The sequence below is a fragment of the Salmo salar genome, unplaced genomic scaffold (genome assembly GCF_965601325.2).
Source record: "Salmo salar unplaced genomic scaffold, fSalSal1 ptg000129l, whole genome shotgun sequence".
Taxonomy (NCBI): Eukaryota; Metazoa; Chordata; class Actinopteri; order Salmoniformes; family Salmonidae; genus Salmo; species Salmo salar.
The window spans coordinates 1174744-1201304 of record NW_027675318.1 but is presented as its reverse complement, the minus strand read 5'-3'; the positions used below and the strand labels follow the sequence as shown (position 1 = coordinate 1201304).

The 26561-nt window shown below is 43.2% G+C and overlaps 1 protein-coding gene and 1 pseudogene across 1 annotated transcript; one reads left to right on the top strand and one right to left on the bottom strand.

Annotated features, from left to right (window-relative positions):
- Positions 1–4785: 4785 nt before the first annotated feature.
- LOC145866097 (uncharacterized) lies at positions 4786–10519 on the bottom strand. The gene is made up of 2 exons (XM_082970962.1): positions 9882–10519; positions 4786–6331 (listed from the first exon to the last, which is right to left on the bottom strand). Exons 1-2 carry the CDS (start codon positions 9982–9984, stop codon positions 5361–5363), a joined length of 1074 nt encoding a protein of 357 aa, XP_082827088.1. The 5' UTR covers positions 9985–10519; the 3' UTR covers positions 4786–5360.
- A 2319-nt stretch (positions 10520–12838) lies between these two features.
- LOC145866092 (uncharacterized) overlaps positions 12839–26561 on the top strand; it is a 39222-nt pseudogene continuing 25499 nt past the window's right edge.

Here is a 26561-nt window from a genome sequence, read left to right as displayed (position 1 = left end):
GACTGAACTGTGTGATGTAGTAGGGAGTTGTAGTTTCCAACAGGTCAATATTCTACATAGTTTAGGGCATAAAACTTTCTAATTAACTACAATGACCATAATCCACTGCGTGCCTACTTGTCTTGTCTGTGTTTCTTTTACACCTGCGTTAAGTTCTAAATAAAGAGTAAAAACTCATATGATAAGTAAAGCTCAAACCAAGTTTATTCACCCACTGAGTCACAGCTGCATAAGACCAAGACATATTCACACAAGCTGCTGGTATTAACCCTTTATGCTGAGTCTCCTCCTTACTGGTATTAACCCTTTATGCCGAGTCTCCTCCTTACTGGTATTAACCCTTTATGCTGAGTCTCCTCCTTACTGGTATTAACCCTTTATGCTGAGTCTCCTCCTTACTGGTATTAACCCTTTATGCTGAGTCTCCTCCTTACTGGTATTAACCCTTTATGCTGAGTCTCCTCCTTACTGGTATTAACCCTTTATGCTGAGTCTCCTCCTTACTGGTATTAACCCTTTATGCTGAGTCTCCTCCTTACTGGTATTAACCCTTTATGCCGAATCTCCTCCTTACTGGTATTAACCCTTTATGCTGAGTCTCCTCCTTACTGGTATTAACCCTTTATGCCGAGTCTCCTCCTTGCTGGTATTAACCCTTTATGCTGAGTCTCCTCCTTACTGGTATTAACCCTTTATGCTGAGTCTCCTCCTTACTGGTATTAACCCTTTATGCTGAGTCTCCTCCTTACTGGTATTAACCCTTTATGCTGAGTCTCCTCCTTACACCTCTGTTGCTAGGCAGAACTTTAGTGATATCAGTTCTTCCTCACTTCATCTGACCTGACCTCGGCCTAAATTCCTCACTCCTCCCCACCTCACGGCTGTCCTGTTGACTTGTTCCAGACTGTGGTCCTTCTCCTCCCCACCTCACGGCTGTCCTGTTGACTTGTTCCAGACTGTGGCCCTTCTCCTCCCCACCTCACGGCTGTCCTGTTGACTTGTTCCAGACTGTGGTCCTTCTCCTCCCCACCTCACGGCTGTCCTGTTGACTTGTTCCAGACTGTGGTCCTTCTCCTCCCCACCTCACGGCTGTCCTGTTGACTTGTTCCAGACTGTGGTCCTTCTCCTCCCCACCTCACGGCTGTCCTGTTGACTTGTTCCAGACTGTGGCCCTTCTCCTCCCCACCTCACGGCTGTCCTGTTGACTTGTTCCAGACTGTGGTCCTTCTCCTCCCCACCTCACGGCTGTCCTGTTGACTTGTTCCAGACTGTGGCCCTTCTCCTCCCCACCTCACGGCTGTCCTGTTGACTTGTTCCAGACTGTGGCCCTTCTCCTCCCCACCTCACGGCTGTCCTGTTGACTTGTTCCAGACTGTGGTCCTTCTCCTCCCCACCTCACGGCTGTCCTGTTGACTTGTTCCAGACTGTGGCCCTTCTCCTCCCCACCTCACGGCTGTCCTGTTGACTTGTTCCAGACTGTGGCCCTTCTCCTCCCCACCTCACAGCTGTCCTGTTGACTTGTTCCAGACTGTGGCCCTTCTCCTCCCCACCTCACGGCTGTCCTGTTGACTTGTTCCAGACTGTGGCCCTTCTCCTCCCCACCTCACAGCTGTCCTGTTGACTTGTTCCAGACTGTGGTCCTTCTCCTCCCCACCTCACGGCTGTCCTGTTGACTTGTTCCAGACTGTGGCCCTTCTCCTCCCCACCTCACGGCTGTCCTGTTGACTTGTTCCAGACTGTGGCCCTTCTCCTCCCCACCTCACGGCTGTCCTGTTGACTTGTTCCAGACTGTGGTCCTTCTCCTCCCCACCTCACGGCTGTCCTGTTGACTTGTTCCAGACTGTGGCCCTTCTCCTCCCCACCTCACGGCTGTCCTGTTGACTTGTTCCAGACTGTGGCCCTTCTCCTCCCCACCTCACGGCTGTCCTGTTGACTTGTTCCAGACTGTGGTCCTTCTCCTCCCCACCTCACGGCTGTCCTGTTGACTTGTTCCAGACTGTGGCCCTTCTCCTTCCATAGGATCCCTGACGTCTAACAATAACACATTGTGACAGAATGTAAACGTTCTACATTCCCCTCAAACAGTGACATGAATAAGGATATTTCATATTTTCAAGTTCAGAACCCATCACCTGCTATGTAAAAGAGAGAAGAATGCACAATGGTCAATGCTATCTGGGATCCTTGGGACATCCCTATCCTAAACCCTAACCTTAACCCCTAACCTTAACCATTTTAAATGTCAACTTCAACGGGCTAGGGACGTCCCAAGGATGCATCTCTACCTGAAAATACATGATCTAAGTGATTGATAGTTGGTATTCAGCAGTCATAAAGCCTTATTTACTTTAATGAACTACTAAAAATAGTGATTTTGTCAGACAGCAGCTCTACACTTTATTGACTGACTGATCCTTCCATCCCTCCTCAGCCTTCCTCTCCTCTGAAGACCCAGTGAGGGTGAAGCTCAGTCAGAGAGCTGTTGAGGGACTGGTTAGGAAGAACACTTCTACAGCCAGAGAGGTGACACATGGTTTATATGGTAAATATTTATGTCCCCTTAGCGGTTCATCACGTCAGCAAAAGGGAATATGTTCCATCATCTATGTTTATTTACATTAGTGCAAATTGTCCACTGATATTGGTGTAATTTCTCACCCCTTTTGGCTGTATGAAAGTTAATTTCCCCTCAGACACACATTTGTTCTTTGATATTATGAAGGTCATTTGTGTCAAATGTACCTTTCCCCACTCATTCACCCCATCTCTTTACATTGCTGATGCATAATCAGTGGCCTGACTGTGTCAAAGGCCCATCCTGGTAGATCTGAACCTAATGCAGCTTGGAGTGATCGGATGACAGAAGTCACATTTAGGTGCCAGGTGTAACTGAGGCCATAGATGCTCCATATCCATTACTTTGAGTGTTTTATATAATATGACTAAATGTGTTTCTGTGTTACAGGGGCAGTCAAGAAATGGAACAGCAAGGCCACAGAACATGACATAAGCAGAGCTGTGGGAGACCACCTCAAGCCCCTGGTAGAGCCGGGGGTGGTGTTTACCACTCCACCACGCCTTCAGCAGGCTGGAAAGGTGGGAATGATCCATTTGTTTGTTTCAGTTCTCAGTAGTTGAATCCTCTGATGTATTGTTGAGTTCAACATTTTTCATTTTCAACAAATGAACTGGGTTGGTTGAAAAGTGATACTAAACATGCATACCATTTGCACTATTTTGACAGTGGAAGATATATTGAATTTATACTAAGATGGACCAATATGTGTTGCTTTTGCACATATTTGTTCATTGGTTTTGCAAGAGTCTGTTGATTGGTCGGTCATTGGGTTAATTTGTTTTACAATATGTTCAAATCAAATCAAGCTTTATTTATACAGCACATTTCAGACATGGATGCAACACAATGGCTTCACAGGAAAAAACTATGAAAATAATCAGAAATATTTAGTACACAAATATGAGGATAAAAAACAATAATAACAACTGAAAGACTAATGAGCATTGTAAGGAAATGCCATTGATTAAAATATCAACAATATGAAGCAATATCCAACCCAAAATATAACTTGTTTTTTAGGAGGGGCTCTGAAAGACACTATGGGGGTGTCCACTGGAAGTTGACTAGTAACAACAACTGGGACCTAAAAGACACCCACCATGAGACCCACTAAATCTGCCCAAGAAGAGACAAACAAAAGAAAATCCCACATCGAACTTAAAGACAGGAAGTAAACCAAAAAGGTGGAGCAACTAAAGGTGTTGACTCTCCACATGTATCAAGACAACTGGAGCACTGGGCCAGACACTCTTAAATAGAACCTGGACCAGCTCAGGTGAAACACCTTCCCACTAACGAGATGGACAAGCCAGCACAGGTGTAACACATACTGACTAACGAGGTGACACCAATCAATGCGTCCTACGTGCTAACGGAGCTAGACGTGCTAACGAGCTAGACGTGCTAACGAGCTAGACGTGCTAACGAGCTAGACGTGCTAACAAGCTAGACGTGCTAACGAGCTAGACGGGCTAACGAGCTAGACGTGCTAACAAGCTAAAGTCCAACCACAAAACATAAATGGAAAAACCAAAGCCTGTAGCACCTTCCCCCTTATGACAACAAATATATCCTATATTTTTGTTGGACAAGTTTGCTCACCACCAACAGAAAACAACTTGCTGTCAACAATTAAAAACAAGAAAAAACACGTATTTCTAAATAATAATATACAATCATATAATTTTTCTCCTTTTTCTTTCTATAGAATCCTAAAACTCACTAGCTTCTAGAACTCTCCTCTTCCTAAATCCCACTAGCTTCTAGAACTCTCGTCCCCTTGGAACGACCCCAAACAAAAATCTAATTGTATTAGTCATGATTTCAAGAGCAAACTCCTGCAATATCTCGATAGGCATGTTGTTGGATCGGGGCCCAGTCCCCAATGTCATGCTCCAGTACATTTGGGTTGGCATATCTGAGAATGAACCCTGATATTCTAAAAGCAGGATAATGATGGTTGCATCAATAATTATGATGTCTAAATGTTACATGAATTGTAAATATGAAATATGAAAAGCAAATGTACACCCCTTTGTTAATATGTATTGGCAATAATTAACTTAAGGGTGAGGCATGGAATAATAAAACACGTATCTTTTGTCAGGCTGAATGTTTGAAATATGAGGTGATTTGAGACCTGCTTCTTCAGAAGTGGAATAAAGACATATAACACTTGGATGTTGTAAATAAATACTGGAGTGATGTAAGATTGTTACATTTTTTTTTATTATAGACCAATTTATTACACTGCGTCCTTATGTATAGGCTGCAAGTACCTTGAAATTAAGTTGTTTTCAAGTCATTGAAAGAACGACCCGAAAATACATCTTTTCAACTTTCACTTTGAACTACAAGCGAACATATATATAGTCTTAATTTCAACGTCTTTTGAATGACATTTTGCTAAATGAGAATAGCGCAATGTCACAACACAGTTTTAACGTGTCCAAATCAATAACCAATATGCAGAAACAGTTTGGGATATATTGAAAACCTAAACATTTTGAAGTGTTGCATTTTGATTCAAGTGGGTGACCAACGTGGTAAGTGTAACACAACTCTATTTTTGTTAGTCACTTTTTGTTACATCTCATAAATAGTAACTCTTTCAATTCAGAGCCTGGATTTTACTTTCCACTGAGGCTAATATCAACTGAACATTTAGGGTTCTACATTCATTCCTTAAAATACTGCTACTACAATGTTAAAACATTCTATATTGTGACGTTACTAAAATACTTCCACAATATTAAAAACATTTTACATTATTTCATTGATATCATGAAACAACTCCATGTATTTTCTGATGTTTAGTCAGAGATTTTTTATTAGAGTATCTCTTCCCACATTGATTACAGCTATGAGATTTATCTCCTGTGTGTGTTCTCTTGTGTTTTGTCAGACAGCCAGATGTACCGAAACTCTTTCCACATTGGTCACAGCTATAAGCTTTCTCTCCTGTGTGTCTTCTCTGGTGTGATATTAGGTTGTTTAGCCAAGTAAAACGCTTCCCACACTGACTACAGCTATAAAGTTTCTCTCCTGTGTGTGTTCTCTGGTGTATAGTTAGATAGCTAGATGTAGTAAAACTCTTCCCACATTGATCACAGCTATAAGGTTTCTCTCCTGTGTGTGTCCGCTGGTGTACTATCAGGCTGTTTAGCTGAGTAAAACTCTTCCCACATTGATCACAGCTATAAGGTTTCTCTCCTGTGTGTCCCCGCTGGTGTACTATCAGGCTGTATTGCCGAGAAAAACTCTTCCCACATTGATCACAGCTATAAGATTTCTCTCCTGTGTGTGTTCTCTGGTGTTCAGTCAGAGAGCCAGATATACAGAAACTCTTTCCACATTGACTACAGCTATAAGGTTTCTCTCCTGTGTGTGTTCTCTGGTGTTTTGTCAGACAGCCAGATGCACCCAAACTCTTTCCACATTGATCACAGCTATATGGTTTCTCTCCTGTGTGTATTCTCTGATGTATAGTGAGATAGCTAGATCTGGTAAATCTCTTCCCACATTGATCACAGCTGTAAGATTTCTCTCCAGTGTGAATTCTTTGATGTATTTTAAGGTCTGATGAAGTGTTGAATCTCTTCCCACAGCCAGAGCAGCAGTGAGTTCTCTTCCCTGTGGGTCTCTGCTGGTGTTTCTTTAGGAGTTCTGATCTGGAGAGACTCTTCTCTGCCTCGTCAGCATCATGATGTTGTTGAGGCTCCCAGGAGGATCCCCGATAGTCACGTCTCTCTCCTGTGTGAATGACAAAGTCAGACAGACGGTTAAAGGCCCACAACAGCAGAAATCAAATCAAATGTATTTATATAGCCCTTCTTACATCAGCTGATGTCACAAAGTGCTGTATAGAAACCCAGCCTAAAACCCCAAACAGCGAGCAATGCAGGTGTAGAAGCACGGTGGCTAGGAAAAACTCCCTAGAAAGGCCAAAACCTAGGAAGAAACCTAGAGAGGAACCAGGCTATGAGGGGTGGCCAGTCCTCTTCTGGCTGTGCCGGGTGGAGATTATAACAGAATATGGCCAAGATGTTAAATTGTTCATAAATGACCAGCATGGTCAAATAACAATAATCACAGTAGTTGTCGAGGGTGCAACAGGTCAGGACCCCAGGAGTAAATGTCAGTTGGCTTTTCATAGCTGATCATTGAGAGTATCTCTACTGCTCCTGCTGTCTCTAGAGAGTTGAAAACAGCAGGTCTGCAGGTCTGAGACTGTTTATTTGAGGTGATGCCCAGAGCATACCCGTGAAGTTGTACAACAATTCATATCTGTTAAATTATTTGACAATTAAGACAGTCAAGTTAGCAACAAGTCATATTTAGTCTTGTTTTCACATTAGTAGTAACTACAAATAAGTTATTAAAGTTGTTGTAACTCTAAGCAGTGTGCCAGATGACTTTTGGTCTCCAATATAGGTCCTTTCAGCACGAGGGCAATGCGCACACAATTTGATTACAGAAACTCCTCCCTGCTAATGAGGAAACCACTAGTTATGGATGTAGTATATCTGGTAATGAGGAAACCACTAGTTATGGATGTAGTATATCTGGTAATGAGGAAACCACTAGTTATGGATGTAGTATATCTGGTAATGAGGAAACCACTAGTTATGGATGTAGTATATCTGGTAACGAGGAAACCACTAGTTATGGATGTAGTATATCTGGAAATTGAGGAAACCACTAGTTATGGATGTAGTATATCTGGTAATGAGGAAACCACTAGTTATGGATGTAGTATATCTGGAAATTGAGGAAACCACTAGTTATGGATGTAGTATATCTGGTAATGAGGAAACCACTAGTTATGGATGTAGAATATCTGCATGGAGCAAAAATAGTGAACAAAGATTTTAGTTTTTCACAAAGCATTCTGAATATTAGAGCGCAAGATCAGGAGTGCTACTCAAGGAAACTCACATTAAGCTCTGTGTCTATTCACTAATTCACCACCGTGGGGAAAACTCAGGGGAGTTCTCATAGGCTGACAGCAAATATAGCCTCCATTTACAGGTTGATTATGAGTGCATTTCACATTAAATATGGATTATAATTGTAAGACTCGCTTGAATCACCTGCTTAATATGTTTGTGTTATTGTCGCAAATCAACTGCTTTATACTTAAAAAAAACACTTCAACTAGTAAAATGCTCTTTGGCTAGCTTTGCCATCAAGCTGACAATAAGGGTTTGTACACCAAGTGTTTAACAAATTGGCCCATAGCTTCACCTAACAACAACATAGACCTGCTGTAGGACCCATAACATCACCTAATAACAACATAGACCTACTGTAGGACCCATAACTTCACCTAACAACAACATAGACCTACTGTTGGACCCATAACTTCACCTAACAACAACATAGACCTACTGTAGGACCCATAACATCACCTAACAACAACATAGACCTACTGTAGGACCCATAACTTCACCTAACAACAACATAGACCTAAGACTATATATTAAATATTTCAAGTGAAACATGGAAACTAAAATGTCTGTCGTGACATTTCATAACCTGATCACCAGATAATTTTGTGAATAATCCCACTAGGCTACTCTGTAATGTGTTGTCATTCTAAATGTCCTGAATAAAGGAAAATAGCTCTGTGTGTTGTACAATAGCCTATCCATCAAGGAACAGTTCTCTACACATTATGAGCGAAGTATCTCTGTATCCAAACAGACTAACGAGACCCTACTGTAAATCAACCAGACAATAACACATTATAAACATCAATTTGTTAGGGATGTTGGATCCAACGTGGAGCACGGCATAACTGTCTTTACCAGAGTAATGAATGAAGAAGCACTTTGGTTGTTGTTACATGTCGTGATGTTTGTCATGTGACTGTCATTCAGAAAATGATTTCCTGGATCAGCTGATGATAGTTGAACATGTGACTGTAACTAAACAGCTACAGTATTAAGTATTATGTGTAATTGTTGAAGAACCGCGTTAATGACAGTATCCATTTGGGTGTTGTCAATAAAGTTAAGTTGTTTTCATTTATTATTATATCACTTTTCAACGGGAAAAGTTTTTTACAAAATCACTGGAGGGCGTCATGGACAATTCATACAGTACAAAAACATATTCAAGTGTAGAATGCTCTTTTAAAAATCACACATTAGTTCAACAACTGCAGAGTTTGTGTCCCTGTTTTATAAGATAGTACTCACTGTATTTACTGGTGTTAATCAGATCAATGTCCCTGTTTTATTAGATAGTACTCACTGTATTTACTGGTGTTAATCAGATCAATGTCCCTGTTTTATTAGATAGTACTCACTGTATTTACTGGTGTTAATCAGATCAATGTCCCTGTTTTATTAGATAGTACTCACTGTATTTACTGGTGTTAATCAGATCAATGTCCCTGTTTTATTAGATAGTACTCACTGTATTTACTGGTGTTAATCAGATCAATGTCCCTGTTTTATTAGATAGTACTCACTGTATTTACTGGTGTTAATCAGATCAATGTCCCTGTTTTATTAGATAGTACTCACTGTATTTACTGGTGTTAATCAGATCAATGTCCCTGTTTTATTAGATAGTACTCACTGTATTTACTGGTGTTAATCAGATCAATGTCCCTGTTTTATTAGATAGTACTCACTGTATTTACTGGTGTTAATCAGATCAATGTCCCTGTTTTATAAGATAGTACTCACTGTATTTACTGGTGTTAACCAGATCAATGTCCCTGTTTTATTAGATAGTACTCACTGTATTTACTGGTGTTAATCAGATCAATGTCCCTGTTTTATTAGATAGTACTCACTGTATTTACTGGTGTTAACCAGATCAATGTCCCTGTTTTATTAGATAGTACTCACTGTATTTACTGGTGTTAATCAGATCAATGTCCCTGTTTTATTAGATAGTACTCACTGTATTTACTGGTGTTAATCAGATCAATGTCCCTGTTATATTAGATAGTACTCACTGTATTTACTGGTGTTAATCAGATCAATGTTCCTGTTTTATTAGATAGTACTCACTGTATTTACTGGTGTTAATCAGATCAATGTTCCTGTTTTATTAGATAGTACTCACTGTATTTACTGGTGTTAATCAGATCAATGTCCCTGTTTTATTAGATAGTACTCACTGTATTTACTGGTGTTAATCAGATCAATGTCCCTGTTTCATTAGATAGTACTCACTGTATTTACTGGTGTTAATCAGATCAATGTCCCTGTTTTATAAGATAGTACTCACTGTATTTACTGGTGTTAATCAGATCAATGCCCCTGTTTTATTAGATAGTACTCACTGTATTTACTGGTGATAATCAGATCTCCAGTCTTCTCTTCTTCGTCCTCCTCTAATGTGACAGTAATCTCACCCCTCTTCATCCTCCACTCCAAAAACTGCATCTTCCTCCTTTTCTTTCACAGTAACATCCTCCTCCTCTTTCACTCTGAAGGCGTCTTCCTCTTCTTTCACTGTAACGTCTTTCTCTTCTTTTTTCACGGTAACAGCCTCACCCTCTACTTGTTTTTGTATTGAAACAGCCTCCTCTTCCTCCTCTTCTTTCACTGTAACGTCTTTCTCTTCTTTTTTCACGGTAACAGCCTCACCCTCTACTTGTTTTTGTATTGTAACAGCCTCCTCTTCCTCCTCCTCTTTCACGAGAGCTTCTTTCTCCGTCCAGCAGACCTCCTCTTCTTTAACAGGAGGAGAGTAGCTTAGTGAACTCATGGTCGGGGATGTTAGCTAGCTAGGCTAGTGCTAACTTAACCAGCCAGCTAGTTGACTTACAACGTAAATATTACATTAAATGGGTAGCTAGTTGTTTCCACATAAGTATGTTTAAATCATAGTGACAAATAAACCACGAAATTGTCTAAAGAACTTGAATGTTCCGACTTTGTCGGCTAGCGAGCTACCGAGGTGGCTGCAGTTGTTGAAGAAGCGTTCCGTCCACTAGATTATACGTCACACTAGAAACATCGCCTGAAAGACACATATCGCCATCTGCTGTCTGGAGGAAGGAAACGCAGTTGAGGAGGGAAAACTATTTTTATTCTTCATTGAATTATAATATTATAAAGCAGTTTAGGGAAACGTTTTTTTTCTCTCCATTAAATATTAATATTATATCAACACGTACAAAGAGCAACAAGTGTTGTTTGATTAGTTCATTTTTTTATGAGAATTTAAAACAAACTCTACATCTACTCCACATCTGTATTTCTGATTCAGTCAAATAACTAGATATCAAAATAAGCACCTAGTTATTGATACCCTTGATAAAGATGAGCTAAAATGACTGTATAAAATAAATAAACTTTACCCACAACCAGGATATTTTAGCCGAAAATCATTTCACATTCAAATATGTCATTTTAAATGTCATTTTAAATGGCTCAATTCAATCCAGCTGGGCCTTTTTAACACAGACAGTTGTTCCTGCTGTAGATGTTATGCCTTTGTACAGATCTAAGATCAGTTCTCCTCCACAATGCATATTCAGTACCGGTCAATTGTTTGGACACACCTCCAAATTCAATGTTTTTTCTTTATTTTAACTATTGTCTACATTGTAGAATAATAGTGGAGACATCAAAACTATGAAATAACTCATATGGAATCATGTAGTAACCAAAAAAAGTGTTAAACAAATCAAAATATATTCTATATTTTATATTCTCCAAGTTTATCATTTTAAAAGGCTAATTGATCATTAGAAAACCCTTTTGCAATTATGTTAGCACAGCTGAAAACTTTTGTTCTGATTAATGAAGCAATAAAACTGGCCTTCTTTAGACTAGTTGAGTATCTGGAGCATCAGCATTTGTGAGTTCGATTACAGGCTCAAAATGGCCAGAAACAAATCATTTTCTTCTGAAAATTGTTAGTCTATTCTATTTCTGAGAAATGAAGGCTATTCCAATGCGAAAAATTGCCAAGAAACTGAAGATCTCGTACAATGCTGTGTACTACTCCCTACACAGAACAGCGCAAACTGGCTCTAACCAGAATGGAAGGAGGCCCCAGTGCACAACTGAGCAAGAGGACAAGTACATTAGTGTCTAATTTGAGAAACAGACGCCTCAGAAGTTTTCAACTAGGTGCTTAATCAAATTGTACCTGCAAAACACCAGTCTAAACGTCAACAGTGAAGAGGCGACTCCGGGATGTTGGCCTTCTAGGCAGAGTTGCAAAGAAAAATCCATATCTCAGACCGTTTTAAAAAAAAAGCAAAAGATTAAGATGGGCAAACTAACACAGACATTGGGAAGAGGAAGATTGGAAAAAAGTGTTATGGACAGACGAATCTAAGTTTGAGGTGTTCGGATCACAAACAAGAACATTCGTGAGTTCCAGAAAAAATGAAAAGATGCTGGAGGAGTACTTGACACCATCTGTCAAGCATGGTGGAGGCAATGTGATGGTCTGGGGGTGCTTTGGTGGTGGTAAAGTGGGAGATTTATACAGGGTAAAAGGGATCTTGAAGAAGGAAGGCTATCACTCCATTTTGCAAAGCCATGCCATACCCTGTGGACGGCGCTTAATTGGAGCCAACTTCCTCCTACACCAGGACAATGACCCAAAGCACAGCTCCATTTAGGGAAGAAGCATTCAGCTGGTATTCTGTCTATAATGGAGTGGTCAGCACAGTCACCGGATCTCAACCCTATTGAGCTGTTGTGGGGGCAGCTTGACCGTATGATACGTAAGAAGTGCCCATCAATCCAATCCAATTTGTGGGAGGTGCTTCAGGAAACATGGGTTAGGGTTTGGCAGGGGTTTGGCCGTCATTGTAAATAAGAATTTGTCCTTAGCTGGCTTGCCTGTTTAAATAAAGGTTAAATATTATTTTTTTTAAATGTAACTTCATTACACCGTTACACTGGCATACAAACTCGGTAGCATAGAGTTGATAATACATATGACGTTGGGAAATAGTGCATTGTGGGTAGTTTAGAAGATTTCCCGAAATAAGTTAATCAATTTGTAATAATGCAAAAACATAACTGTTTGTACTTATAGGTAACCATATCGTGACTACAACTACGCTACTAAGTCTTTAACCACACTGTGTTGTTACACTGGCGAGTAAAAACTCATGCTTCCTACACTTTAACTTTTTGTCTGACAATAAAATAATCATTTTACTCAACTGCGTTACCCACTCCAGTCAGCAGATGGCGGTGTGGGAATTTAAGGTAATGCTGTTGGTGTGACGTATAATGTAGTGGACGGAACGCTTCTTTCAACAGCAACAACAGTTAGTCAGACACCACGGTAGCTTGCTAGACAAAATAGCCGAACAATAAAGCTCTTTAGATGCTTTAGTGTATATTAGCCACTGTGTTTTAAACCCACTTCTGTCGTCTAGTTAGTTATCCGATTTAATTTCATATTTACGGTGTTGTTGTTATTAGTCAGCTAGCGGGCTGGTTAAGTTAGCATTAGCCTAGCTAGCTAACATCTCCGACCATGCGTTCACTAAGCTACTCTCCTCCTGCTAAAGAAGATGTCTGCTGGACGGAGAAAGAAGCTCTCGTCAAAGAGGAGGAGGAAGAGGAGGCTGTTTCAATACAAAACCAAGTAGAGGGTGAGGCTGTTACCGTGAAAGAAGAAGAGAAAGACATTACAGTGAAAGAAGAGGAAGACGTGTTAAGAGTGAAGGAGGAGGAAGATGCAGTTTTTGGAGTGAAGAAGGAAGGAGAGATTACTGTCACATTGAAAGATGAAGATGAAGAGGAGGAGATAGGAGATCTGATTAACACCAGTAAGTACCGCCTTCAATTAGTTTTTAACTTTGGATATTCGGAGTTGGCTCGTCAATACCTCTTCAACGGAGGGCCCTGGGATGATGACTGATATGTCTAGAATCAGACGACGTAGAGACAAGCTACCCCTTGTTTTCTCCGTTCCGTTTCCAAAAAGTGACTTAACATATATATTTGAGGAGGGTCTATCTGCTGACCGCAGACTGGGGGGCCACGGCATGTAGTGTTTTTAATGTAGTGATGTTTTACTACACACCGTGACCCCCAATAGAGCCATGTGAGAGTTGGGTTGGCTACACCAAACATTATGGATATACTGACAAGATGTCTCTCCGTCCTGACAAGGGGAGTCGTTGTCCACAAAGCTGCACTGTGGGTTGTCTATCTCCCACCTATCCTGTCTTTGGATTGGTGGATACATCTTATTATTGTAATCTATTGTTTATATTCTATGAGGGTTGTTGTCGTCAACCACCTGTATTCAATGGAGAGAGATGCTAAGCTACTAGCATGAATATGCATAGCAATCTGGAGACAACTCCTATAGTGTTTTTATCAAAGTTGTCGGTATGTCACGTGTCCACGTAACAACTTAATCATTACGAAACTTCTGTTAGATCAAGTAAACCTCACGTAGCAAATAAGCCATTCATTTTGTTGTTGACCAAATTCAACACTTTCCACATTGGGTTGATAATTGTTTCCACTTGGATACAACCTACTGTAACCTACTGGCATGACCTAGAGAGATACAACCTACTGTAACCTACTGGCATGACCTAGAGAGTTACAACCTACTGTAACCTACTGGCATGACCTAGAGAGATACAACCTACTGGCATGACCTAGAGAGATACAACCTACTGTAACCTACTGGCATGACCTAGAGAGATACAACCTACTGGAGCCTACTGGCATGACCTAGAGAGTTACAACCTACTGGCATGACCTAGAGAGATACAACCTACTGTAACCTACTGGCATGACCTAGAGAGATACAACCTACTGGAGCCTACTGGCATGACCTAGAGAGTTACAACCTACTGGCATGACCTAGAGAGTTACAACCTACTGTAACCTACTGGCATGACCGAGAGAGTTACAACCTACTGTAACCTACTGGCATGACCTAGAGAGTTACAACCTACTGTAGCCTACTGGCATGACCTAGAGAGGTACAACCTACTGTAACCTACTGGCATGACCTAGAGAGTTACAACCTACTGTAACCTACTGGCATGACCTAGAGAGATACAACCTACTGGCATGACCTAGAGAGTTACAACCTACTGTAACCTACTGGCATGACCTAGAGAGATACAACCTACTGTAACCTACTGGCATGACCTAGAGAGTTACAACCTACTGTATCCTACTGGCATGACCTAGAGAGATACAACCTACTGGCATGACCTAGAGAGATACAACCTACTGTAACCTACTGGCATGACCTAGAGAGATACAACCTACTGTAACCTACTCGCATGACCTAGAGAGATACAATCTACTGGCATGACCTAGAGAGGTACAACCTACTGTAACCTACTGGCATGACCTAGAGAGATACAACCTACTGTAACCTACTGGCAAGACCTAGGGACTTACAACCTACTGTAGCCTACTGGCATGACCTAGAGAGATACAACCTACTGTAGCCTACTGGCATGACCTAGAGAGATACAACCTACTGTAGCCTACTGGCATGACCTACAGAGATACAACCTACTGTAACCTACTGGCATGACCTAGAGAGATACAACCTACTGGCATGACCTAGAGAGTTACAACCTACTGTAACCTACTGGCATGACCTAGAGAGTTACAACCTACTGTAACCTACTGGCATGACCTAGAGAGATACAACTTACTGTAGCCTACTGGCATGCCCTAGAGAGATACAACCTACTGGCATGACCTACAGAGATACAACCTACTGTAGCCTATTGGCATGACCTAGAGAGTTACAACCTACTGTAACCTACTGGCATGACCTAGAGAGTTACAACCTACTGTAGCCTACTGGCATGACCTAGAGAGATACAACCTACTGTAGCCTACTGGCATGACCTAGAGAGATACAACCTACTGGCATGACCTAGAGAGATACAACCGACTGGCATGACCTAGACAGTTACAACGTACTGTAGCCTACTGGCATGACCTAGAGAGATATAACCTACTGTAACCTACTGGCATGACCTAGAGAGTTACAACCTACTGTAACATACTGGCATGACCTAGAGAGATACAACCTACTGTAACCTACTGGCATGACCTAGAGAGTTACAACCTACTGTAACCTACTGGCATGACCTAGAGAGTTACAACCTACTGTAACCTACTGGCATGACCTAGAGAGATACAACCTACTGTAACCTACTGGCATGACCTAGAGAGTTACAACCTACTGTAACCTACTGGCATGACCTAGAGAGATACAACCTACTGTAGCCTACTGGCATGACCTAGAGAGATACAACCTACTGTAACCCACTGGCATGACCTAAAGAGGTACAACCTACTGTAACCTACTGGCATGACCTAGAGAGATACAACCTACTGGCATGACCTAGAGAGTTACAACCTACTGTAACCTACTGGCATGACCTAGAGAGTTACAACCTACTGTATCCTACTGGCACGACCTAGATAGATACAACCTACTGGCATGACCTAGAGAGATACAACCTACTGGAGCCTACTGGCATGACCTAGAGAGTTACAACCTACTGGCATGACCTAGAGAGGTACAACCTACTGTAACCTACTGGCATGACCTTGCGAGATACAACCTACTGTAACCTACTGGCATGACCTAGAGAGATACAACCTACTGTAACCTACTGGCATGACCTAGAGAGTTACAACCTACTGTAACCTACTGGCATGACCTAGAGAGATACAACCTACTGTAGCCTACTGGCATGATCTAGAGAGATACAACCTACTGTAACCTACTGGCATGGCCTAGAGAGTTACAACCTACTGTAGCCTACTGGCATGACCTAGAGAGTTACAACCTACTGTAGCCTACTGGCATGGCCTAGAGAGTTACAACCTACTGTAGCCTACTGGCATGACCTAGAGAGATACAACCTACTGTAGCCTACTGGCATGACCTAGAGAGATACAACCTACTGGCATGACCTAGAGAGTTACAACCTACTGGCATGACCTAGAGAGATACAACCTACTGTAACCTACTGGCATGACCTAGAGAGTTACAACCTGCTGTAACCTACTGGCATGACCTAGAGAGATACAACCTACTGGCATGACCTAGAGAGTTATAACCTACTGTAGCCTACTGGCATGACCTAGAGAGATACAACCTACTGTAGCCTACTGGCATGACCTAGAGAGATACAACCTACTGTAACCTACTGGCATGACCTAGAGAGTTACAACCTGCTGTAACCTACTGGCATGACCTAGAGAGATACAACCTACTGGCATGACCTAGAGAGTTACAACCTACTGTAACCTACTGGCATGACCTAGAGAGATACAACCTACTGTAACCTACTGGCATGACCTAGAGAGTTACAACCTACTGTATCCTACTGGCATGACCTAGAGAGATACAACCTACTGGCATGACCTAGAGAGATACAACCTACTGTAACCTACTGGCATGACCTAGAGAGATACAACCTACTGTAACCTACTCGCATGACCTAGAGAGATACAATCTACTGGCATGACCTAGAGAGGTACAACCTACTGTAACCTACTGGCATGACCTAGAGAGATACAACCTACTGTAACCTACTGGCAAGACCTAGGGACTTACAACCTACTGTAGCCTACTGGCTTGACCTAGAGAGATACAACCTACTGTAGCCTACTGGCATGACCTAGAGAGATACAACCTACTGTAGCCTACTGGCATGACCTACAGAGATACAACCTACTGTAACCTACTGGCATGACCTAGAGAGATACAACCTACTGGCATGACCTAGAGAGTTACAACCTACTGTAACCTACTGGCATGACCTAGAGAGTTACAACCTACTGTAACCTACTGGCATGACCTAGAGAGATACAACTTACTGTAGCCTACTGGCATGCCCTAGAGAGATACAACCTACTGTAGCCTACTGGCATGACCTAGAGAGATACAACCTACTGTAGCCTACTGGCATGATCTAGAGAGATACAACCTACTGTAACCTACTGACATGACCTAGAGAGATACAACCTACTGGCATGACCTAGAGAGATACAACCTACTGGCATGACCCCCAGAGATACAACCTACTGTAGCCTATTGGCATGACCTAGAGAGTTACAACCTACTGTAACCTACTGGCATGACCTAGAGAGTTACAACCTACTGTAGCCTACTGGCATGACCTAGAGAGATACAACCTACTGTAGCCTACTGGCATGACCTAGAGAGATACAACCTACTGGCATGACCTAGAGAGATACAACCTACTGGCATGACCTAGACAGTTACAACCTACTGTAACCTACTGGCATGATCTAGAGAGGTACAACCTACTGTAACCTACTGGCATGATCTAGAGAGGTACAACCTACTGTAACCTACTGGCATGACCTAGAGAGTTACAACCTACTGTAGCCTACTGGCATGACCTAGAGAGATATAACCTACTGTAACCTACTGGCATGACCTAGAGAGGTACAACCTACTGTAACATACTGGCATGACCTAGAGAGATACAACCTACTGTAACCTACTGGCATGACCTAGAGAGTTACAACCTACTGGCATGACCTAGAGAGTTACAACCTACTGTAACCTACTGGCATGACCTAGAGAGATACAACCTACTGTAACCTACTGGCATGACCTAGAGAGTTACAACCTACTGTAACCTACTGGCATGACCTAGAGAGATACAACCTACTGTAGCCTACTGGCATGACCTAGAGAGATACAACCTACTGTAACCCACTGGCATGACCTAAAGAGGTACAACCTACTGTAACCTACTGGCATGACCTAGAGAGATACAACCTACTGGCATGACCTAGAGAGTTACAACCTACTGTAACCTACTGGCATGACCTAGAGAGTTACAACCTACTGTATCCTACTGGCATGACCTAGATAGATACAACCTACTGGCATGACCTAGAGAGATACAACCTACTGGAGCCTACTGGCATGACCTAGAGAGTTACAACCTACTGGCATGACCTAGAGAGGTACAACCTACTGTAACCTACTGGCATGACCTTGCGAGATACAACCTACTGTAACCTACTGGCATGACCTAGAGAGATACAACCTACTGTAACCTACTGGCATGACCTAGAGAGTTACAACCTACTGTAACCTACTGGCATGACCTAGAGAGATACAACCTACTGTAGCCTACTGGCATGATCTAGAGAGATACAACCTACTGTAACCTACTGGCATGGCCTAGAGAGTTACAACCTACTGTAGCCTACTGGCATGACCTAGAGAGTTACAACCTACTGTAGCCTACTGGCATGGCCTAGAGAGTTACAACCTACTGTAGTCTACTGGCATGGCCTAGAGAGATACAACCTACTGTAGCCTACTGGCATGACCTAGAGAGATACAACCTACTGGCATGACCTAGAGAGTTACAACCTACTGGCATGACCTAGAGAGTTACAACCTACTGGCATGACCTAGAGAGATACAACCTACTGTAACCTACTGGCATGACCTAGAGAGTTACAACCTGCTGTAACCTACTGGCATGACCTAGAGAGATACAACCTACTGGCATGACCTAGAGAGTTACAACCTACTGTAGCCTACTGGCATGACCTAGAGAGATACAACCTACTGTAGCCTACTGGCATGACCTAGAGAATTACAACCTACTGTAGCCTACTGGCATGGCCTAGAGAGTTACAACCTACTGTAGCCTACTGGCATGGCCTAGAGAGATACAACCTACTGTAGCCTACTGGCATGACCTAGAGAGATACAACCTACTGTAACCTACTGGCATGACCTAGAGAGTTACAACCTGCTGTAACCTACTGGCATGACCTAGAGAGATACAACCTACTGGCATGACCTAGAGAGTTACAACCTACTGTAGCCTACTGGCATGACCTAGAGAGATACAACCTACTGTAGCCTACTGGCATGACCTAGAGAGTTACAACCTACTGTAGCCTACTGGCATGGCCTAGAGAGTTACAACCTACTGTAGCCTACTGGCATGGCCTAGAGAGATACAACCTACTGTAGCCTACTGGCATGACCTAGAGAGATACAACCTACTGGCATGACCTAGAGAGTTACAACCTACTGGCATGACCTAGAGAGATACAACCTACTGTAACCTACTGGCATGACCTAGAGAGTTACAACCTGCTGTAACCTACTGGCATGACCTAGAGAGATACAACCTACTGGCATGACCTAGAGAGTTACAACCTACTGTAGCCTACTGGCATGACCTAGAGAGATACAACCTACTGTAGCCTACTGGCATGACCTAGAGAGTTACAACCTACTGTAGCCTACTGGCATGGCCTAGAGAGTTACAACCTACTGTAGCCTACTGGCATGGCCTAGAGAGTTACAACCTACTGGCATGACCTAGAGAGATACAACCTACTGTAACCTACTGGCATGACCTAGAGAGTTACAACCTGCTGTAACCTACTGGCATGACCTAGAGAGATACAACCTACTGGCATGACCTAGAGAGTTACAACCTACTGTAGCCTACTGGCATGACCTAGAGAGATACAACCTACTGGCATGACCTAGAGAGATACAACCTACTGGCATGACCTAGAGAGTTACAACCTACTGTAGCCTACTGGCATGACCTAGAGAGATATAACCTACTGTAACCTACTGGCATGACCTAGAGAGGTACAACCTACTGTAACATACTGGCATGACCTAGAGAGATACAACCTACTGTAACCTACTGGCATGACCTAGAGAGTTACAACCTACTGTAACCTACTGGCATGACCTAGAGAGATACAACCTACTGTAACCTACTGGCATGACCTAGAGAGTTACAACCTACTGTAACCTACTGGCATGACCTAGAGAGATACAACCTACTGTAGCCTACTGGCATGACCTAGAGAGATACAACCTACTGTAACCCACTGGCATGACCTAAAGAGGTACAACCTACTGTAACCTACTGGCATGACCTAGAGAGATACAACCTACTGGCATGACCTAGAGAGTTACAACCTACTGTAACCTACTGGCATGACCTAGAGAGTTACAACCTACTGTATCCTACTGGCATGACCTAGATAGATACAACCTACTGGCATGACCTAGAGAGATACAACCTACTGGAGCCTACTGGCATGACCTAGAGAGTTACAACCTACTGGCATGACCTAGAGAGGTACAACCTACTGTAACCTACTGGCATGACCTTGCGAGATACAACCTACTGTAACCTACTGGCATGACCTAGAGAGATACAACCTACTGTAACCTACTGGCATGACCTAGAGAGTTACAACCTACTGTAAACTACTGGCATGACCTAGAGAGATACAACCTACTGTAGCCTACTGGCATGATCTAGAGAGATACAACCTACTGTAACCTACTGGCATGGCCTAGAGAGTTACAACCTACTGTAGCCTACTGGCATGACCTAGAGAGTTACAACCTACTGTAGCCTACTGGCATGGCCTAGAGAGTTACAACCTACTGTAGCCTACTGGCATGACCTAGAGAGATACAACCTACTGTAGCCTACTGGCATGACCTAGAGAGATACAACCTACTGGCATGACCTAGAGAGTTACAACCTACTGGCATGACGTAGAGAGATACAACCTACTGTAACCTACTGGCATGACCTAGAGAGTTACAACCTGCTGTAACCTACTGGCATGACCTAGAGAGATACAACCTACTGGCATGACCTAGAGAGTTATAACCTACTGTAGCCTACTGGCATGACCTAGAGAGATACAACCTACTGTAGCCTACTGGCATGACCTAGAGAGATACAACCTACTGTAACCTACTGGCATGACCTAGAGAGTTACAACCTGCTGTAACCTACTGGCATGACCTAGAGAGATACAACCTACTGGCATGACCTAGAGAGTTACAACCTACTGTAGCCTACTGGCATGACCTAGAGAGATACAACCTACTGTAGCCTACTGGCATGACCTAGAGAATTACAACCTACTGTAGCCTACTGGCATGGCCTAGAGAGTTACAACCTACTGTAGCCTACTGGCATGGCCTAGAGAGATACAACCTACTGTAGCCTACTGGCATGACCTAGAGAGATACAACCTACTGTAACCTACTGGCATGACCTAGAGAGTTACAACCTGCTGTAACCTACTGGCATGACCTAGAGAGATACAACCTACTGGCATGACCTAGAGAGTTACAACCTACTGTAGCCTACTGGCATGACCTAGAGAGATACAACCTACTGTAGCCTACTGGCATGACCTAGAGAGTTACAACCTACTGTAGCCTACTGGCATGGCCTAGAGAGTTACAACCTACTGTAGCCTACTGGCATGGCCTAGAGAGATACAACCTACTGTAGCCTACTGGCATGACCTAGAGAGATACAACCTACTGGCATGACCTAGAGAGTTACAACCTACTGGCATGACCTAGAGAGATACAACCTACTGTAACCTACTGGCATGACCTAGAGAGTTACAACCTGCTGTAACCTACTGGCATGACCTAGAGAGATACAACCTACTGGCATGACCTAGAGAGTTACAACCTACTGTAGCCTACTGGCATGACCTAGAGAGATACAACCTACTGTAGCCTACTGGCATGACCTAGAGAGTTACAACCTACTGTAGCCTACTGGCATGGCCTAGAGAGTTACAACCTACTGTAGCCTACTGGCATGGCCTAGAGAGTTACAACCTACTGGCATGACCTAGAGAGATACAACCTACTGTAACCTACTGGCATGACCTAGAGAGTTACAACCTGCTGTAACCTACTGGCATGACCTAGAGAGATACAACCTACTGGCATGACCTAGAGAGTTACAACCTACTGTAGCCTACTGGCATGACCTAGAGAGATACAACCTACTGTAGCCTACTGGCATGACCTAGAGAGATACAACCTACTGGCATGACCTAGAGAGATACAACCTACTGGCATGACCTAGAGAGTTACAACCTACTGTAGCCTACTGGCATGACCTAGAGAGATATAACCTACTGTAACCTACTGGCATGACCTAGAGAGGTACAACCTACTGTAACATACTGGCATGACCTAGAGAGATACAACCTACTGTAACCTACTGGCATGACCTAGAGAGTTACAACCTACTGTAACCTACTGGCATGACCTAGAGAGATACAACCTACTGTAACCTACTGGCATGACCTAGAGAGTTACAACCTACTGTAACCTACTGGCATGACCTAGAGAGATACAACCTACTGTAGCCTACTGGCATGACCTAGAGAGATACAACCTACTGTAACCCACTGGCATGACCTAAAGAGGTACAACCTACTGTAACCTACTGGCATGACCTAGAGAGATACAACCTACTGGCATGACCTAGAGAGTTACAACCTACTGTAACCTACTGGCATGACCTAGAGAGTTACAACCTACTGTATCCTACTGGCATGACCTAGATAGATACAACCTACTGGCATGACCTAGAGAGATACAACCTACTGGAGCCTACTGGCATGACCTAGAGAGTTACAACCTACTGGCATGACCTAGAGAGGTACAACCTACTGTAACCTACTGGCATGACCTTGCGAGATACAACCTACTGTAACCTACTGGCATGACCTAGAGAGATACAACCTACTGTAACCTACTGGCATGACCTAGAGAGTTACAACCTACTGTAAACTACTGGCATGACCTAGAGAGATACAACCTACTGTAGCCTACTGGCATGATCTAGAGAGATACAACCTACTGTAACCTACTGGCATGGCCTAGAGAGTTACAACCTACTGTAGCCTACTGGCATGACCTAGAGAGTTACAACCTACTGTAGCCTACTGGCATGGCCTAGAGAGTTACAACCTACTGTAGCCTACTGGCATGACCTAGAGAGATACAACCTACTGTAGCCTACTGGCATGACCTAGAGAGATACAACCTACTGGCATGACCTAGAGAGTTACAACCTACTGGCATGACGTAGAGAGATACAACCTACTGTAACCTACTGGCATGACCTAGAGAGTTACAACCTGCTGTAACCTACTGGCATGACCTAGAGAGATACAACCTACTGGCATGACCTAGAGAGTTATAACCTACTGTAGCCTACTGGCATGACCTAGAGAGATACAACCTACTGTAGCCTACTGGCATGACCTAGAGAGATACAACCTACTGTAACCTACTGGCATGACCTAGAGAGTTACAACCTGCTGTAACCTACTGGCATGACCTAGAGAGATACAACCTACTGGCATGACCTAGAGAGTTACAACCTACTGTAGCCTACTGGCATGACCTAGAGAGATACAACCTACTGTAGCCTACTGGCATGACCTAGAGAATTACAACCTACTGTAGCCTACTGGCATGGCCTAGAGAGTTACAACCTACTGTAGCCTACTGGCATGGCCTAGAGAGATACAACCTACTGTAGCCTACTGGCATGACCTAGAGAGATACAACCTACTGTAACCTACTGGCATGACCTAGAGAGTTACAACCTGCTGTAACCTACTGGCATGACCTAGAGAGATACAACCTACTGGCATGACCTAGAGAGTTACAACCTACTGTAGCCTACTGGCATGACCTAGAGAGATACAACCTACTGTAGCCTACTGGCATGACCTAGAGAGTTACAACCTACTGTAGGCTACTGGCATGGCCTAGAGAGTTACAACCTACTGTAGCCTACTGGCATGGCCTAGAGAGATACAACCTACTGTAGCCTACTGGCATGACCTAGAGAGATACAACCTACTGGCATGACCTAGAGAGTTACAACCTACTGGCATGACCTAGAGAGATACAACCTACTGTAACCTACTGGCATGACCTAGAGAGTTACAACCTGCTGTAACCTACTGGCATGACCTAGAGAGATACAACCTACTGGCATGACCTAGAGAGTTACAACCTACTGTAGCCTACTGGCATGACCTAGAGAGATACAACCTACTGTAGCCTACTGGCATGACCTAGAGAGTTACAACCTACTGTAACCTACTGGCATGACCTAGAGAGTTACAACCTGCTGTAACCTACTGGCATGACCTAGAGAGATACAACCTACTGGCATGACCTAGAGAGTTACAACCTACTGTAGCCTACTGGCATGACCTAGAGAGATACAACCTACTGTAGCCTACTGGCATGACCTAGAGAGATACAACCTACTGGCATGACCTAGAGAGATACAACCTACTGGCATGACCTAGAGAGTTACAACCTACTGTAGCCTACTGGCATGACCTAGAGAGATATAACCTACTGTAACCTACTGGCATGACCTAGAGAGGTACAACCTACTGTAACATACTGGCATGACCTAGAGAGATACAACCTACTGTAACCTACTGGCATGACCTAGAGAGTTACAACCTACTGTAACCTACTGGCATGACCTAGAGAGTTACAACCTACTGTAACCTACTGGCATGACCTAGAGAGATACAACCTACTGTAACCTACTGGCATGACCTAGAGAGTTACAACCTACTGTAACCTACTGGCATGACCTAGAGAGATACAACCTACTGTAGCCTACTGGCATGACCTAGAGAGATACAACCTACTGTAACCCACTGGCATGACCTAAAGAAGTACAACCTACTGTAACCTACTGGCATGACCTAGAGAGATACAACCTACTGGCATGACCTAGAGAGTTACAACCTACTGTAACCTACTGGCATGACCTAGAGAGTTACAACCTACTGTATCCTACTGGCATGACCTAGATAGATACAACCTACTGGCATGACCTAGAGAGATACAACCTACTGGAGCCTACTGGCATGACCTAGAGAGTTACAACCTACTGGCATGACCTAGAGAGGTACAACCTACTGTAACCTACTGGCATGACCTTGCGAGATACAACCTACTGTAACCTACTGGCATGACCTAGAGAGATACAACCTACTGTAACCTACTGGCATGACCTAGAGAGTTACAACCTACTGTAAACTACTGGCATGACCTAGAGAGATACAACCTACTGTAGCCTACTGGCATGATCTAGAGAGATACAACCTACTGTAACCTACTGGCATGGCCTAGAGAGTTACAACCTACTGTAGCCTACTGGCATGACCTAGAGAGTTACAACCTACTGTAGCCTACTGGCATGGCCTAGAGAGTTACAACCTACTGTAGCCTACTGGCATGACCTAGAGAGATACAACCTACTGTAGCCTACTGGCATGACCTAGAGAGATACAACCTACTGTAACCTACTGGCATGACCTAGAGAGTTACAACCTACTGGCATGACCTAGAGAGTTACAACCTACTGTAACCTACTGGCATGACCTAGAGAGATACAACCTACTGTAACCTACTGGCATGACCTAGAGAGTTACAACCTACTGTAACCTACTGGCATGACCTAGAGAGATACAACCTACTGTAGCCTACTGGCATGACCTAGAGAGATACAACCTACTGTAACCCACTGGCATGACCTAAAGAGGTACAACCTACTGTAACCTACTGGCATGACCTAGAGAGATACAACCTACTGGCATGACCTAGAGAGTTACAACCTACTGTAACCTACTGGCATGACCTAGAGAGTTACAACCTACTGTATCCTACTGGCATGACCTAGATAGATACAACCTACTGGCATGACCTAGAGAGATACAACCTACTGGAGCCTACTGGCATGACCTAGAGAGTTACAACCTACTGGCATGACCTAGAGAGGTACAACCTACTGTAACCTACTGGCATGACCTTGCGAGATACAACCTACTGTAACCTACTGGCATGACCTAGAGAGATACAACCTACTGTAACCTACTGGCATGACCTAGAGAGTTACAACCTACTGTAACCTACTGGCATGACCTAGAGAGATACACCCTACTGTAGCCTACTGGCATGATCTAGAGAGATACAACCTACTGTAACCTACTGGCATGGCCTAGAGAGTTACAACCTACTGTAGCCTACTGGCATGACCTAGAGAGTTACAACCTACTGTAGCCTACTGGCATGGCCTAGAGAGTTACAACCTACTGTAGTCTACTGGCATGGCCTAGAG